The 18952-nt window shown below is 43.1% G+C and overlaps 1 protein-coding gene across 4 annotated transcripts; it reads right to left on the bottom strand.

Annotated features, from left to right (window-relative positions):
* Positions 1–673: 673 nt before the first annotated feature.
* Positions 674–9825, bottom strand: LOC144492798 (interferon-inducible GTPase 5-like). Of its 4 annotated transcripts, XM_078211236.1 has the most exons (4): positions 9650–9802; positions 6417–6543; positions 5470–5632; positions 674–3491 (listed from the first exon to the last, which is right to left on the bottom strand). In XM_078211236.1, exons 3-4 carry the CDS (start codon positions 5487–5489, stop codon positions 2261–2263), a joined length of 1251 nt encoding a protein of 416 aa, XP_078067362.1. In that variant the 5' UTR covers positions 5490–5632; positions 6417–6543; positions 9650–9802; the 3' UTR covers positions 674–2260. The 4 variants fall into 4 exon arrangements, with proteins under 4 accessions (XP_078067362.1, XP_078067361.1, XP_078067363.1 ...); XM_078211235.1 differs by lacking the exon at positions 6417–6543 and having other exon boundaries at positions 9650–9825; XM_078211237.1 differs by lacking the exon at positions 6417–6543 and having other exon boundaries at positions 9668–9815.
* Between the last annotated feature and the right edge of the window lie 9127 nt (positions 9826–18952).

The raw sequence follows: 18952 nt of genomic DNA, 5'->3' as shown, positions 1-18952 counted from the left end.
TCACATCACTAACATCAATCCATTGTTGATACCGGTGACATTGCAGCATATGAGGTTCCAGTGAGTTGGTGTAACACACTCCCACACTTCTCCTCCCGCAGTAACTGCTCTTCTGCTGCTATTTCAGATCACTTTCCTCTTCCTCTTTCCAGCCAGCTGGAACTATTGTGTCGGCCATCATTCTGACAGTGAGTTTCACTCACTGTCTTGATCAATGTGTTGTCCACATAATGATGGGTGTCAGTGATGGCATCATTGCATGTCTGAAAGGTAGCGGCTGCTTTGGATGATAGAGACACGAACCTCAATCAAAGAGTTTAGGATTCATTAGAGCCTCATAGGGCATTGTTCCTCAATGGAGTTGAAGTGAAGATGTAATATTGTTCAGCATTGGCTGGAGGTGATTGATTATTACTGTGATACAACCCCCCCACCCCCCCTCCCCACCCAGCTCATGAATCCCAATCCACCATCTCTAAGATCTGCTCCTCTGCAATCAGTCACTGAGGATCAAGCACCAATTTTGTTTGGTGGCAAAGAGTACAGTAAATTTTGTGTTTATCCGGCATTTTACCAAGCCGAATTCTCTGCTGACCAGAATTGCTGATGTTCCCCTCATACTAGTTGTCACTTTACCAACCAGAAGAAATTAGAAAGCTCTCCCATACATGTATATTACATTATTTTATATTTTAATTTTTGTTTGAATGTACAGTTGAAGGTTTGAAGTAAAAGAATAATGTTCTTTACTTTAGGAGCACTCACATATTCATTCATGTTACAAGTATTGTGCTGTCTTCCATTGGTAAAAGGACCTCCCATTGACTGGAATTTTTGCCTGACCAGCAAACCCATTTCTCGAGTATGCTGGAAGCAATGAAGAGTGATATTGGACTAGAAATGTTAACTGTGTTTCCCTCTCCACAGATGCTGCCAGGCCTGCTGAGTTCATTCTGTTTTTCAGATTTCCAACATCTGTAGTTTTTAATGAAAATCATTGCTTTTCTCAGCAATACTCAAAATACTTCATAAAAGGAATGTTCATAATTAACATATTTCCTCTCATTCCCATTCCCAGAGGTTTTCCTGTTCATGGTTCTCAGCTCTTCACCAGGTTAGGATGATGGACAGTCTGCATGAAGGATGGTCAGTGAGAGGGATGTTGTGTGTGAGGGATGTGTGTGAGGGACATTGTGTGAGGGACGGTCTTTGTAAGGGACGGTCTGTGTGAGGGATTGTCTGTGTGAGGGATGGTAAGGATGATTGTATATGCTGGGTGGTGTCTCTATGACAGGGAATCTGTGTTCTCACGGCTGACTACAGTCTGATGCTGGCCCCTCTTCTTTACTGTCCCATTCTCGGAATCTGCTGCTTCTCGAACAGAACAAGATTCATTGGACTTGAAGAGAATTTATCCCTTTTCAGACAGACACTGTTTGCTGCAGCAATGGTTCTAAAACCAGGACTGAGAGAGATGTTCAGTGAAAGTCGATAATGGTTTAATAACATTGGAAAATTGGCTTCCTCTTATTAAGTCTCTGTCTTGTGTTCAGTGTGTGCTGGAAGAAAGACTGCATTGTTAACCTCATCACTGTTTGGTACAGAATTTGGCAATAAACGAGGCTGGAAAAAATGACCAAATAAATTATCAAAAGGTGAACAAAATATATAATCCCAGTGCTTTTGACTCCACTATAGACCCAGGATCATCCAATTCAGTAATGATGCTGTTATGAATCAATCAGGAACATTGCAGAGAAGGGGCTGGACATTGGGACTGAATCCATCACGATCAATGAAGAACACAGGCATTTCTAACACAGGCACAATGGGCTGAATGGCCACTCCTGTGCTGTCTGATTCTATAATTCTTGGAACAGGGCAAATTTCCTGGTTATTGTGTTTAATGAAGGGAATTGTATGGATGTAGTGAGTTTCTGATGTTGGGTGGATTCCTTTAAAATTTACGGGTGGGATATTCCGGCCGCGCTTGCCCCAAAACCAGAAAATCCCACCCGCGGTCAACGGACCTTTCCATGGTCCGCCCCTTACCCGCTACGATTCCTGTCGCAGGTGGAACGGGAAAATTTGCCCCCACAGCTTTTGGTTTTTCTCCTTAGATTACACCCAGACAAAATCTTTCACTGAACACTGTAGCATGGAAATAATTTGTTAAAATGGGTCAGTAAAAGGGAATATGGAAGAAGAGTTTGCAATGTCCAGTGTTAGACCCCTTTAACATATCAGCTACAGCACTGATTCATTGAATTGATGTTTGCTCTGGATCATTTTCACCCGTCCCAAATGCAGCTTTCACCACTCTCCGTGCATTCTCTGTGAGATCATCCAGTGCTCCACACAGCAACTTGTAGGTCATAAGAAATGATGATCCTGCTCCAAAGATGGATCCTACAACTGGGATGATGTCAAGTGCAAGCTCAAGACCAGATATGACGACAGCAGCGGATCCCCATGCTAATCTGTTCATTATATCTGGAGTTATTTCACCCACCAGGGGAGTTTTCACCACGGCTTTCAGTTCTTCCACAGGTTTCCCTGCCTTATTGGCCAGTCTTTGAAGGGAGGCATCATCCAGACCCAGACATTTACGGAAATGTATTATTCCTCCAATCAGGATCGCAATATCACAACCAAGGGAGACTCCAGGAACTGGCACTGCTCCCAATATTCCAGAAAGTGATGCCAACATCCAAACTCGCTTCTTTAGCTCTTTCTTTTTCTTCTCCACAATTTCCAAGGTTAGGTTGGGAAGGGCCAGTATGTACACACTTCTCTTTATACTGGGAAGATCACCTTCAAGAACTTCATTTAACAGTTGAAAATCATACAGATGCAGGTCAAAGTTTGAAATCAGGAAAACACGGGGTGATGGGATCCCTGTCTCTTGCATGTTCCTGACACAGTAACTCCTGATCTTTTCCAGTTCTTCCTCTTCATTAAATTCCCTCCTTCCCTTTTTCATGGATTCAAGGTCATGATCAATTTTAGATCGAACGAAGTAGAAATTCTTCCCCAGCCGTTTAATCTCTCGAGCGAGTTTTACATCATTTTCTGTGAATCGACACCCTGAGATAATGATGAAGAAATCGTATTTTTTAAATTTCATTTCATTTAGGTATTTATTCGCTGGGAATTTCTTTGTTCCAATTCCTGGCAGATCCCATAAAATAACATTTGGCAAACAGGGATGCTTGTATCCAGTTGGCTCCATTGTGGTTTCTATGTTACCAACCTCAGCACCGTCCTCATCACCGCTTCGAAGTCCTCTCATCGCATTGATGAAGCTGGATTTCCCTGCGCCTGTTTCTCCTGTCACTGCGATGTTCAGCTCTGTGCTGTCCAGGTCATTAATTTTTTTCTGTATCAGCGGTGTTACCTTTTCCACCCCACCCGATTCATAATCAGATTTCAGATTCTTCAGTTCATCCTCACTGAACAATGAAGTGTTTGAAGCTTCAGCGCTTTGACCTCTGAAAGGAAACATTTTACATGATTTACACCAATTGAAAATAACTCCTATTTACAACACATTGTCACATCTTCAGAACCCCCTTACACATCTCATTAAATCCTTTTGAAAAACAAGCACAATTGTCATGTAGCTTATTAAGACAGCTAATTTATGCACAGCAAGATCCCAGAGTGAGCTATTGGATGAATGAACAGTTAAGTTGTTTTTGCGTGAAAGTAACCTTGCCCCTTATTAATTTTGGACTCTTTAAATTTTGATCCTGAGGTGCCCCAGCTAAGGGCAATCATCTCCTGTTTCTCCAGACAGCAGCAACTACAGACTCATCTCTCAGCCCAAATTCCTCTTCACCACTCTGTGAATCACCTCAGATGCCCTCAGTCTGACTGAGGCCTCCCCAAGGTGTCTCTCCCTTACTGTTTGTGAGGCTCAGATGCATTGATAGGACTTGTGAAATGAGGGTTGGCTGAAGTCCAAACTAAGGGCCCTGGTTAACATAGAAAAAACTACAGCACAATACAGGCCCTTCAGCCCACAAAGTTGTGCCAAACATGTCCCTAGCTTAGCGATTACTAGGCTTTCCTATAACCCTCTATCTTACTAAGTTCCATGTACTTATCTAAAAGTCTCTTGAAAGACCCTATCGAATCCGCCTCCACCACCGTTGCTGGCAGCCCATTCTATGCACCCACCACCCTCTGAGTGAAAAACTTACCCCTGACATCTCCTCTGTACCTACTCCCCAGCACCTTAAACCTGTGTCCTCTTAGAATCATAGAAACCCTACAGTGCAGAAGGAGGCCATTCGGCCCTTCGAGTCTGCACCGACCACAATCCCACCCAGGCCCTACCCCCATATCCCTACATATTTACCTGCTAATCCCTCTAATCTACGCATCTCAGGACTCTAAGGGGCAATTTTATTTTAGCATGGCCAATCAACCTAACCCGCGCAGCTTTGGACTGTGGGAGGAAACCGGAGCACCCGGAGGAAACCCACGCATAGAAATCATAGAAACCCTACAGTGCAGAAGGAGGCCATTCGGCCAATCGAGTCTGCACCGACCACAATCCCACCCAGGCCCTACCCCCACATAATTTACCTGCTAATCCCACTAACCTACACATCCCAGGACTCTAAGGGGCAATTTTTTAACCTGGCCAATCAACCTAACCCGCACATCTTTGGACTGTGGGAGGAAACCGGAGCACCCGGAGGAAACCCACGCAGACATGAGAATGTGCAAACTCCACACAGACAGTGACCCAAGCCAGGAATCGAACCCAGGTCCCTGGAGCTGTGAAGCAGCAGTGCTAACCACTGTGCTACCGTGCCGCCTTCTTATGGCAACCATTTCAGCCCTGGGAAAAAGCCTCTGACTATCCACTCGATCAATACCTCTCAACATCTTATACACCTCTATCAGGTCACCCTCATCCTTCGTCTCTCCAAGGAGAAAAGGCCGAGCTCACTCAATCTATCCTCATAAGGCATGCTCCCCAACCCAGGCAGCATCCTTGTAAATCTCCTCTGCACCCTTTCTATGGCTTCCACATCCTTCCTGTAATGAGGTGACCAGAACTGAGCACAGTACTCCAAGCGTGGTCTGACCAGGATCGTATATAGCTGCAGAATTATCTCACGACTCCTAAACTCAATTCCTCGATTGATGAAGGCCAGTACACCATACGCCTTCTTAACCACAGCCTCAAACTGCACAGCTGCTTTGAGCGTCCTATGAACTCGGACCCCAAGATCCTTCTGATCTCCCACTCTTCCAAGAGGTTCTTGAGGCTTCACCTCCTCTGCTGAAGGGCTGAAGAAGAGGAGAGGTTAATGGAGGTACATGACCCGTAGAATTGCTCACGACATTCTCATTAAAGTGCTGACATTGAGCAATGGCAATGTTTTGCAATGACAAGTTGTGATGTAACTAAAGAAACTGAAGAGACACAATATGAGGAGTTTCTTGACCAACCTGGAGCTGGCTCCTCCCATCCTGCTTCTCTTTCTCTCGCTGCTTTCCCCGTATGAGTGTTCACTGATTCCAGAGCTTTCTCCACAAAAAGGGCGAGAGGGCAGAGGCTTGTGGCTCCTCCCCCAATGTCACTTCTTTACCTTTGGTTATGTTTGGTGTTCTCCTTTGAGATGAAAGTAGAGAGTGTGAGTGGCAGTACTTTATTTACCATCAGATAAAGGATAAGACTGGTGTGAGGAATCATCTTTAATCAGGCTGTGAACAGGAGTAAACTTCAAAATTCCTAATGGAGCTTTTTCCACCTTCACTAATTCAGAGTGTGAGGGAAGGAATAGGATGTGAAAACTCTTGTATTTCCCCCTCAATAGTTCAGGAGAGTAGCACTGGAGGTGGATCACAGAGAGGGTAAGCTGAGTGGAAATGGAAAATGTGGGGACAGATTTTGCTGTACAAATGTTTGCCTGAATAATAGTCACCATAATTAATGTGCAAATTGGCCAGTATCCTGTGGCGGGGTAGCTATTCCATTGCAAATTGTCACAAGTTGTTCCTGATATACACTATTAGTCTCATGAAAATGGCATCTCATGCTTCACCCCCTCATGATCTTCATGGATTTGCTACATTCATTGCCCATTAATCAAATTACAATTGAAATCGGGAACTGGCTAATTTGCTAAACACTCATTCGTCTTCACAAGAGAGAATCACGAACCAGAAATAGGATGAAAATTAAAAGGGAATTTTTTTTTTAAATCAAGGGAGAACTTTATGGCTTAATGGAAATTTTTAAAAATGGTAATAGAAAAATAATGGTACAAAAGACAGACAATGCTCCAGGACCTGATAGACTCCACCCTAGGTTATCAGAAGAGCGAGACTTCAGCAGAGTGAGATTTGTGCATCTGAGAAATGTGATGGAGGGAAGTTTCAATTAATACACTTACTCAATTTAATGTATGCAATTTCTCATCTTTATACTTTATATTTCTGTGTCAATTTGTACTGTATTATACTGAATATTTATCCGTGTTCTGCCAGTACTTCCAGCATTGGTATTCTCTGCGTTTGTATCTGAAATAGCAAAGTAGATAAGTTGAGGAAATAGGTTCCAGGAAGGTAGGGATAAAGTTGGAGCATTATTAAAGGGAAAGTAGAGGCAACTTTAAACAGGGTTGGGAAGCAAATGAGCAGTCAAACGACTGAATGTATAATTTGCAGGTTGATAAAAGGGACGAGGCTTTATGTTTTTTTTTGTTCATGGGATGTGGCTTTGGGCCTCGCTGGCTGGGTCAGTATTTGTTGCCCTTCTCTAAGGGCACGTAGGAGTCAAGAGGTCTGGAGTCACAGGGAGGTCAGACCAGGTAAGGATGACAGATTTCCTTCCCTAAAGGGTATGACAACGATGGTCATCATTAGACTTTTAATTCCAGATTTTTATTGAAGTCAAATTTTACCATCTGCCCTGGTGGGATTTGAACCCAGGTCGCCAGAACATTACACTGGATCTCTGGATTACTAGACTAGCAATAATACCACGACGCCACTCCCTCCCAGTATTTCCCACCACCCTCTCAAACAGAAGGAATGTCAACCCTTGATCTCAATGAAATGAAGAATGGCTTCAATATGAGTTGTGTTCCACTCCACCTTGATGGTAACATTAGGTTAGAGATGGTGTTGAGCATTATGAGGTTTTCACTAGAACACAATAATATTCAGATTGTGTCACTGAAGTGGGAGCCTATCTACTTAAAACAACAGATTAAACAACTAGCTAAGGTACTTTATGGATTTTGACAGAATGATTCTAACTGGGATGAAAAATATGCCCTCATTGTCTGACAGTAACAATTCTGGATCTTTCACCTCTCAGAATTCTCTTGCGAGTTCAGATAGCTTTGGCCTGCTTCTTCAGTTGGATAAAACCCAATATTGATATTCACTGGAAATAGTGAGGGAAAGATCAGGAGGACATTGTTTGGGGTAATAGAGATTGATAGACTTTTGGAATGTTTGGGGAGTCAAGGGATAGGACAGAAAAATGAGTTGAAGTCAAAGACCAGCCATGATATTGAGTGACAGAGCAGGTTTAAGGGGCCGAATGGTCTACTCCTATTTCTTGTGATAAGTTCTAAGAAACCTTGGTCACCCCCTCAACCTTCACTAGAAAACAGCCACAACCTGTTCAATCTTTTCTGCTCCGTGTTCAGAATCCATAGAATCCCTACAGTGCAGAAAGAGGCCATTCGGTCCATTGAGTAGAGTGTGTGAAAATGTGAAGTTGTTCATTTTGGAAGGAAGAAGAAAACAGAATATTATTTAAATGGAGAAAAGCTGTAGAAAGCTGCATCACAAAGGAACTTGGGGGTAATGGTACAGGAAACACAGAAAGCTAGCACACACGAGCAGCAGGTCATCAGGAAGACAAAATACTGCAGATGCTGGAATCCAAAACAAAAGCAGAAAATGCTGGAAAATCTCAGCAGGTCTGACAACATCTGTGAAGAGAGAATAGAGCCAACATTTTGAGTCAGGATAACCCTTCGTCAGAGCTGGGTCATCCTGACTCAAAACATTAGCTCTATTCTCCTTCCACTGATGCTGTCAGACCTGCTGAGATTTTCCAGCATTTTCTGTTTTGAGGCTAATGGAATGTTGGCCCTTATTTCAAGGGGATTGGAGTATAAAATTCGGGAAGTCTTGCTGCAACTCTACAAGGTACCGATGAAACCACACCTGGAATACAATGTGCAGTTTTGGTATCTTTATTGAATGAAAGATATTTCATTGGAGGTAGTTCAGAGAAGGTTCGCGAGGATGATCGCTGGTATGGAGGGATTGTCTTATGAGCAAAGGTTACACAAGTTTGGACTCTACTCACTGGAATTTAGAAGAATGAGAGATAATCTCATTGAAACACACTGGATTCTTAAGGGGCTTGACAGGGTAAATGCTGAAGGGATGTTTCCCCTCGTGGAAGAGACGAGGAGCAGAAAACCCAGTCTCAGAATAAAGGGATGACAATTTAAGACTGAGTTGAGGAGGAATTTCTTCTCTCAGAGGGTTGTGAGTCTTTGGAACTCCTTGCCACAGAGAGTTGTGGGGGCAGAGTCCTTAGGGTAAATTTTACCATCCGACCCACCACGGGAATCAGAGCGGGTGAGGGGCAGACCATGGAAAGGTCTGTTGACCATGGGTGGGATTTTTCAGTTTCAGGGTGAGTGAGGCCAGGGAATCCTGCCCATTGTGTGTATTTAAGGCTGAGACACATAGAGTTTTATGGGGAAAAGGCAGGAAAGTGGACATGAGGAATGTTGGATTAGCCATGATCCTATAATATGGCAGAGCAGGCTCGAGGGGCCTAACTGCCTCCTCCTGCTCCTATTTCTTATGGTAACAAAAATATTGAAATGTTTGTTATGTTCTCATTACTGAATTGAAGCACCTCAAGTGTGCATCTTGATCTCTGGAGAAAATTCTGAGTATCATTGCACTTTCTTGCTATGACAATTTGAAATGTTTTCCAACGTCACTTTCAGATATTTTACGAATAAAGTATCTTGTTTGTAATCATAATAAAAGGACAGTTGGATGAGAACTGGGAAGAATGGGCAGTATCAGTGATTTGCTGTGGCCCTTTTGACTGTGTGGTCAGAGGCAGCAGAGGGTCTGTTATTCAGTAACTTTGTTATCCATGAAAGCAAGTCAGTGGCCATTTTAAAACCGCTGAAAACAAATGTGTTCTTTTAAAAAGCTGGCAAAGTGTTAAACATCCATGCAATAATATCGAACAAAGTACTTCCTTCTTCCAAACTTTTCATCAGCTCTGCAGAGTAACAAAACATGAGCTGATCTGCCCACATCGCAACCACCGAAAACGGAGAGAGTTGCTGAGCTCCTCTATTCACTAACAACATTTAGATTGAGCTTTATCTATCTCTACATCCTGTTTCTGTATCGTCTCCACTCCCCAACCTGATAAACACACGGCTCGTCATTTCCTGCACTGTTTGTAAGTTTCATTTTGGCTTGCCGTCCTGAATCCTGAATATAAAACTTGCTTTTCAGCAACTTTTGAATTTTGAACACAGCCAGAGCTTGCAAGGAAAGGGAAACCTGATAGAGTGAAACACGCGCGACTACAATCTTTAAAGTTGTGCTGGAATTCTCTTCAAACCTGTTGAATATAATTCACCCTGAATTTTGACCACCGCGCTGTGTTTCAATGTCTTGATTGTGGCTCCCTGGCGAGAGGAGAGAGTTGATCAGTGAAGTTCTCCCGCTGTGAACATCTCAGTCCAAAATGAGTGCTTCCGTGTTGCATTCGCACTGGGAATACAGTCACAATAAGTCACAGATAAATTAACAGCTTTTCAACAAGTCATTGGGTAGATTCCTGAACACTATCCAATGACAATCAAAACCCTGGAAGATCACTTGTTACTGGGGAGAATTTGCTTTTCCATTTTCCAGGTTCTAAGTATGAATCACAAAAGGTGCTCACTCACTCACTCAATAGTTGGAAAACTGGATGCTTTGAGTCTGAATTTCAGATAGTTGCTCTCTCTAGGTGGAACAGATAGATGGGTTCAAACATTTCCTACCCCCCAAAAAGATTGTGTTCTGCTTAAAAAATATCCTTCATTCATTTCCTTCATCTCTTCAGGTTTTACTTTGCTGGATTGCAAACACTGAATAGCATCTGGCTATCACTCAAGCTGACAATATATAAATAATTTCCAGCTAATATTCTCCACTAAACACAACCCAGAACATTACAGTTTCATATGACATGTTGCTGTTCAAAGGGCTACACATGAGCACTCCTGTCCCTATCCTTCTGATGAAATGTTTAACTACTGCACTGGTCAAAATCAATTGACAAACACTGGCCCTTTGTCAATCTGATAGAAAGAAATAGGTTGCAGAGTAACTTGTGGTTCATTGTTATGTGGGTAGCAATACAGCCTATAAAATAGGGGACATGAGGTCAGAATCTAAATTGTCCTGCCTTGGCACGTTAGAGTGGTAGTACTGGTGAATGTTGGTGATACACAGATCATTTGTAGAAACCCATTGTGACCAGGTCATCAATAGAATTCAACAGAAGCAATTATGCAATTTAATAAACAGGTTAATTCATATCCTTCAGGCAAGAGAACTGATCCTCTGGAATGTATTGTTGTCTTGTACGGGTCTTAGATGGGACATTCCATTGTTTTAAAACTGCGTCCCCTAGTTCTAGATTCTCCCATGAGGGGAAACATGCTTTCAGAATCTATCCTGTCGAAACCTCGATAATCTTCCTTCACTTTACGAATCACCTACTCTAATTCAGGGCTGCAGGGAGTTGGAGTCTCTCCTGGCAGACACTGTGCTTTAGGTGTGGTACACCCAGCACAGGATGTCAATCCATCGCAGGGGGTAACTCAATAATCTTACACGTTTGAATAAGATCATCTCTCATTCGTCTAAACTCCAATAAGTATAGGCACAACCTGTTCAACCTTTCCTCACATGACAAGGTACTTCTGAATTATCTCCAATGCAAGTATAACCTTCCTTAAATTAGGAGATCAAAACTGTATGCAGTACTCCAGGTGTTGTCTCACCAATGCTCTGTACAGTTATTGATAGATTCCCTACTTTTATGCTCCATGTCCCTTGCAATAAATCCCCAAATTTGACTTTATCTATTTTTTGTTGTACCTGCGTGCTAACCTTCAGTGATTCATGTATGAGGCCATCCAGATCCCTTTGTACTGCAGCATTCTGCAGTCTCTCTATTCTTCCCTTAGTGTCCAAAGAGATGCAGGTTATGTGGACTGGCCATGATTAATGCATAGGGTTACGAGGATAGGGTGGGTGTGTAGGCCTAGGTAGAGTGCTCTTTTGGAGAATTGGTGCAGCCTTGATGGTTCGAATGGACTCCTTCTGCACCGTCAGGATTCTATGGTTCCCAAACACCATAATTTGCAACCCCACATTTTCACACATTATTCTCCATCTGCCTGTTTTTTGCCCACTCACTTAATCTACCTAAATCCCTTTGCATCCTCCTTTTATTCTTACAGCTGGCTTTCCTACCTTTCTTTGTATCATCAGCAATTTTGGCTACAATACACATAAGCCCTTCATACAAGACATCAAATATAGGTTCAGCAGTGAGCCCTGTGACATCGCAGTTTGTAAAGCTGAAAGCCATCCAGTAATCCCAACCTTTAGTTGTCTGTTAATTAACCAACCTATATTAATATATTATTCCACACCATGAGCTCTGCTGTAGTAACTTTTTATGTGGCACCTTAATGAATACACTTTGGAAATCCAAATACAACACACCTATCGGTTCTCCTTTATCCACCTTGCTTGTTACATCCTTAAAGAACTTTAATGTATTCAAAATAATTTCACTTTCATCATTGACTAAGTGTATTAAAAAGCAAATTCTCACACTGTTCCTCACAGGTCATCCATTCATTCTGTGAACAGTGACAGATGGGCTCGAATACTATGACTGCTGAATGATTTGGTATAGTCATTTGCCATTATGGGATGTGAAGTTGTACGAACTAAGGAATAGCATGATGGGAAAATTGGTCAGCTATTTGGTACAATATAAGCAAGGTTGACTCCGCATAACTTTAAGACTGTATGAGTAAATAAAACAAGATAAGGTCAGGGATGACGGAGTCACTGACCTTCTCTGTTGCAGCAAAGGACAAGATAAGGGTACGAATGATGAGACAAAGAGTTCTAGGAGGTCAGCAAGTTATGACATGATTAATGACATTGCTTATGATTCCATTACTAATCAAATTCCTGAATATGCTCTGGTCACACAAACTGATAATGATTATGTATAAATACTGAACTGATTCTTTGTGTAATTGCGGACTTGTGGAAGAATCAGCAGTTGTACCAACTGCTCTCTGACCTCAAGTTTCAGCCGTATACTGCATGCAGTCTTTCGTAAATAAATTCTTGCTATTTTGTCAGAACAAATTTTGTTGAGTCTTTCTATCACAGGCAAGAAACAGGAAAGTTTCGACTTCAACATTTGGCGCTGCGAAGCAGAAACCAATACCCTGAGTGAATTCCGTGGGGGACTGAAGAAGTGATCGAGCCACGACCCAGAGGGCAGAGGCGGACGCCGGCAATAGGTAAGATTCACCTTGGTTTCTTTCTCTCTCTCGGATCGGTGCAACGACCCCTCATCCCTGACAGAGGACACCAACAGGTGACGGTATTCTAATCTAAATTGTACTGTGAGTAGAGTATTTCGGGTCAGGGACCCGAATGTGACTGAGAGTAGAGTATTTAGTGTCAGGGACCCGATTGTGGCTAGCCTAAGGTCAGGGACCCCTTGATCTCGTTTTACATCCGGATCAGGGTTACATCGAACATAGAACATAGAACAGTACAGCACAGAACAGGCCCTTGGGCCCACGATGTTGTGCCGAGCTTCATCTGAAACCAAGGCTTAGTTTGGGTTAGGGACCCTGTGATTTGATTAGTTTGGGTCAGGTACCCTGTGATTTGACTTTGGTACCAGGAATTCTTTTTATTAACATTTTTGCCAGGGGCACAGTATACTGACATTATGGGACAGAGTTTCGACAAAACAGGGGGCAATTCTCCTTTGCTTTTTATGTGTTCTGAGTCCCCCACTCAAGAACGTAATTTACGTCAATTAAGTGCTGCATTAAACAGTAAATTGGGTCACGATATTTGGCCACTGGGCGGCACATGGAACTTCGAAAATTGTGCTGCAGCAGAAAAAACTATTTGGAAAAAAAATGCAGGTTCCAAGTGGAAAACTTTAATTTCAAAATGGAAAAAAGAGTCGACTAGGAAACTTTCCTGCTTCTTGACTGTGATAGAAAAACTCAACAATGTTAGTTCAGACAAAATAACAAGCCTTTATTTACGAAAAGACTGCATGCAGTTTTTGGCTGAAACTTGGGTTCAGAGAGCAGTTATTACAACATGCTAATTCCTCCCCAAGTTCGCGCTTACAGAAAGAAACAGTTCAGTATTTATACATAATCATTATCAGTTAGCGTGACCAGAGCTTATTCAGGAATTCGATCATTAATAGAAGTATAAGCAATAGCATTAATCATGTTATAACCTGTTGACCTCCCAGAACCTTTTGTTGCGTCATTCATACCCTTATCTTGCCCATTGATGTAACAGACGAAGGTCGATGATTTCCGTCATCCCTGACCTTATCTTGTTTTATTTACTCCTATAGTCTTAGGCTATGAGGAATCAATCTTATCGGGCCTTAGAGGTCAGGAAATTGGAACAGCTTGACCTTCTCTGATCTCATTCACGTCATAAGTTATACGAAGTCAGCTTTATCAGATTTACACGGAGGTCAGTCATGTTTTAAGTTATGCGGAGTCAGTCTTTCTTATATTGTACCAATTTTCCCATCATGCTATTCTTTAGTTCGTATAACTTCATATTGTACCAATTTTCCTATCATGCTATTCTTTAGTTCGTATAACTTCATATTGTACCAATTTTCCCATCATGCTATTCTTTAGTTCGTATAACTTCATATTGTACCAATTTTCCCATCATGCTATTCTTTAGTTCGTATAACGTCATATTGTACCAATTTTCCCATCATGCTATTCTTTAGTTCGTATAACTTCATATTGTACCAATTTTCCCATCGTGCTATTCTTTAGTTCGTATAACTTCATATTGTACCAATTTTCCCATCATGCTATTCTTTAGTTCATACAATTCCACACCACGAACAATCGCTATGAATGAGTTGGAGGGATAACGCCTGTAAAAGAGGGATTGATGAATGTATGGATGGGAAATCGAAAGATTGGGAAACATTAAAATTGGAATGTGAACTTAGGGATCAGAAAGCATCGGGTGATAGGCAGGCTGGGCTAGCCCATCAGATTAAACAACAGGAGGATCCTCCCAGTTTCCCCGGCATGCCGCTGTTTCCCTATTCAGGCAATACGGAGGAAGAGGAGGTGTGGACCCCTAAACCCTCCCGTTCAGCTTCCTCATCAATTGGCTATTATTAAATGTGCTGCACACACGAAGGGGGACACTCCTGTGCAATTAGGGAATGCCCGTGCTGATTCAGCTGCCAAGGTGGCAGGTGTATCGGCCTCTGTGATTGTTCCCACTAGGGGTAATCAGGCTCTAAATCGGGTACCTGTATTAGGGACGAAGGGCATGCCAGAGATAACTGAGGTTCAACATTTACAGAGGGACGCCTCTGATTCTGAGCGCACAGTATGGAAGTCAATGGGGTGTTCGCACTCCTTGGCACGGGACCTCTGGCTTACTCCAGTTGGTCAAGTTTGTATTCCGGATTCTATATTGCCGGTTCTTATTGATTATTTGCATTCTTGTACCCATCTTGGCAAGGAGGGAATGGTACAGCTACTTCTAAAGACTTGGTGGCACCCAGATTTGAATACAGCAACGCAAACGTGGCTAGATCGAGGCCTCATTTGTGATGAAAAATAATAAGGGTAAAGGCATTAAATGCCCTCCCGGAACCACTCCCTTGCCAGATGGCCCTTTTGCCTGTATACAGCTTGATTTTATTGAATTACCAAAAGTAAATTGCTATAAATATTGTTTAGTAATAATCGATGTGTTTAGTAAATGGATTGAAGCCTTCCCCACCACGAATTGTACTGCACATACGGTGGTGAAGTTATTGTTGACAGAAGTTATTCCCCGTTTTGGGGTACCCAAAATGGTGAGCTCAGATAATGGACCACATTTTGTGGCTCGGATCAATACTGAACTGTGCGAAGCACTCGTAATTAAACAACAACTGCACTGCGTGTATCACCCGCAGGCAGCAGGAATTGTGGAAAGAGCCAACGGGACTTTAAAAGAAAAATTATCTAAATTGACTGAAGAAACTGGGTTAAATTGGCTAAAGGTATTGCCCTTGGCACTGTTTCACATGCAGGTGACTCCACATTCGCGGACTGGACTGTCAGCTGCAGAGATAGTCTACGATCGGCCAATGAGGACTACCTGGGATGCCCATGAAAACCCCCTGGAGGGAGTAGACCTCCATGTGATGGGGGAACAGATGCAGAATTATTTGAAGCAATTCACACTTTCTCTGAAGTTTCTCCACTCACAGGTAAAACAAGCACACCTCCCAGTGACAGCAGGGACAGCCACCCCTCGATATCCAGTGATCGAACCCGGAGACTACGTATTGGTGAAGAACTGGGACAGAAAGAAGTTGGGACAATGCTGGAGCGGACCTTTTCAAATACTACTGACCACCCTGACTTCCGTCAAGCTTGAAGGACGTTCAAGTTGGATTCATCTGTCAGACTGTAAGGAGATTGTCTCCAACCCAGATATGAACACAGGATGAAGATCTTCATTATATTTTTTGGACTTTCTGGACTATTTGGCCTTAATGGCCACTCGGTAGTAAAAAAGCGAACTACCCGGGGTCTGCATGCCAATACCTATCTATATATGTCATATATTTATGCTGAAAAATTGAATGTGAGCAAGTGTTGGGTTTGTACCCACATCCCCGTCCATTCGAGGGAAGGAATACCTCTTCAATCCCTCCCATTCCATATAGAAGAGACAGTTGAATGGATTCTATGTCAAAACCGAACAGGGTCGGGGGGAGATATGAGAGAATGAAAATTGGCTGGCTATGAAATGACTAGGTTTTCGGCTTGGAACCATCCTGCTTATAATCATGCCTTGCTTCCACCCTCCCTCACCGTCCCCTCGAGTGATGTACGAGGTTCCCTATGTTTTAGTAAATCAGGGAAAGGAAAGTTGATGGGACAAAGTAGATGCAACCTTACAGCCGAGTGGCAAGGACCAGTAGCAAATCTGTCTGACAAGGGTATGTTTATTCTTGATTTGTCCGGGGTATGGAATATAACCTCTTATAGTTCATGGGCACATACTTCCCCAATACCCTGGGTGATATTGGCTAATGATTTTACGGCCTATAATGGAACATATTTCATATGTGGCACTAAAGCATACCTCGTGGCTTCCTACCAATTGGATAGGACCCTGTTATCTGGAATATGTCGTACCCTACATGCACCACCTACCCTCCCTTCAGCATCACCCCTCGTGAGCCAAAAGGACCATTAGCGGAACCGAACGGTTCTTTATGATGGCCTTTCCACTTTATGGAACAGGCAGGGCAGCCAACGAACTGATTCTTATGGCCTCAGCATTGGAACAACTGGCAAACGTAACAACGGCGGAAGCCAGGGCAACTGGACAGGCACTGGCCGAGGTCTCAGCTGAGCTGGTGGCTGTCCGGACCGTGGCATTACAAAATCGACTGGCTTTGGATTATCTGTTAGCCTCGCAGAGAGGAACGTGCGCCATTGCAGATCAGGAATGCTGTACTTACATCCCAGATGCCTCTGAAAATATCACCAACCTGGCCGACCATATTAAGAGATAGGCTGATCAAATTCAAGAGATTGGCCGTGAATTTCATGATTATGACCCACCGGGTTGGTTAGGATGGCTGGGTCATGGATTATTTGATTGGATCTTTAAGGCCTTAATGTTACTACTACTACTGCTATGAGGGATAGGATTCCTTGGTTGCTTGTGGATTCTCCAGTTCTGCTGCTGTGAATGGAGGTTTGGCTGAGCACCAAATTCTCCATTCTTGCTGACAGTGGTAGCGGGGCATGAACATCCAGAGAACCCCAGCTAGAGTTTAATTACTCACAATGCAATCTCCAGAATGAACTTTTCACAAACCAGACTTGCAGCCTCAGCTCCAAAGATCCAAACTTCACCCACTGTAAGAGGTGAAATTTGAAAGTAAACAATTAGAGCTTCTGTCACCTGTTCTTGGTGAGAATTCACCAGAAAAACTACTGTGATTTCCATATGGGATTCAATGGTGTTACATTCCAGAAAGGTGAGAGCTGAGAACAGAGAACGTGGAACTCCCTGTGACAGAGAGATTCGGAGAGAAAGTAATGATGTGTTTCAGGGAAGTTAGGTAAGTAGGTGTGAATAAAAGTAGAGGGTGCTACAACCACCCACCAGATGAAGGTCCCCATCTTCCCCTGAAGAGACCCTTCAATTTGTTGTCATCCAGCTGGGATACCCCCAAATTGTTACAAACCCAGTGAGGAGGGATGAACTTCCCCCCTTGTCTTTATTTGACTCACCCCCTTTGTTGGTTACAACATTTAATCTGAAAAGGATCCCTTTTCATGGATATCTTTTCCCAGACCCAAGAGCAATGTTTTAAAAGGAGCAAATTTAACCAGGTTTTCTTGTGGTAAAGATTGAGTTTATTAATTACAAAAGGCAAGAAAATGCTAAAATACATGCATATACATTCAGAGTGGAAAGGAGAATGCAGTTCAAAGTAAGTTAAAAAAAGAAAGGTATACAGAACAGCTTTTGACTCATGAGTAGGAGATGATGAAGGACTGCAGCCATTATGATTCAAGATTCCAGTAGAGTGACTTACCAAGTGAATAGTTGGTTTTGCGATTGCGGTGTTCTGTAGTTTGACACTGAAGATTCCCAGTTCTCTTTTCTGCCGTGGTCTTTTATGGACTGGGCTGAATTCCAATCGTCAGAGAGAGATTTTTGGGGTCAGACAAAGAGGACATGTCCCCTTTTCTTCATGCCCTGCCACTTTTCTGTGATGCCTTGCCCTTGTCTTGTGGCTTGTTGTCTTCTTGCCTCCTGGGCCTTTTCCTTCTTAAAAATTATATATTATTATTCATGTTTGTTTTTTCTTGTGTGGGATGGTGAATGGGGGGTACCCCCATGTCGCAGAAGAGGAGGTGTAGGTGGGGAGAGAAAGAACAAAGGAAATCAGGGTGATGGTCTGCTTCTGTTGTATTTTAGATGGTTGGGGGGAGGTGGTTGTTGAGGCCATGTGTGTTAGGAGGAGGGGGCTGCTAGGTTGGGGGTTTACGTGTTTCCGGCTACTGGAATGGATGTCCAAGTGGTGTGTGTGCTGGAGACTTGTTTTTGGGGGTTTCCTGGCTGGGGAGGTTTTGTGTCTGTTGCTGAGTCAAATTCTGTTTTTCAGGGTGGCGGGGGGGTGGGGGGGGGGGGGGGGGGGGGCTGTAGGGGGGGGGTACGGTGTAGTGGGGGGTGTGGAATTTGCTTTCGAAAGTCGGATCAAAAACTGATAAGACACAGGTTTCTCCGCAAACCTTCTTTATTGCATCGGAGGAGAGATCGCGAGACCATGCGCATCAAGCATGGGTTCGCGAGTCACTGTCTGGCTTACAAAACAGTTTCAGTTATACACGACGGAGATACATCTATATACTTCTGTTAGCCAATAAGGGCATAGCTGTATTGTTACATTTTGATTAGATTACTTCCAAGAACAAAAGGCCATAGCCACGTAAGGACATGACTATTAAAGTTTCTGATTAGATTACTTTCAAGAACAAAAGGCCAATCCCTCTGAAGCCAGAACCAC

This window comes from Mustelus asterias, chromosome 4, assembly GCF_964213995.1.
Source record: "Mustelus asterias chromosome 4, sMusAst1.hap1.1, whole genome shotgun sequence".
NCBI lineage: Eukaryota > Metazoa > Chordata > Chondrichthyes > Carcharhiniformes > Triakidae > Mustelus > Mustelus asterias.
The sequence above is the reverse complement of the archived record's forward strand: the minus strand, read 5'-3'. Positions and strand labels throughout refer to the sequence as shown.

Coding starts and splice junctions, on each gene's coding strand:
- LOC144492798 (XM_078211235.1), bottom strand. CDS start 5,489: ATGGGAGGAGCCAGCTCCAG. Junction 3,492..5,469: donor ATGGGAGGAGCCAGCTCCAG/GTTGGTCAAGAA, acceptor GTTTCCTTTCAG/AGGTCAAAGCGCTGAAGCTT.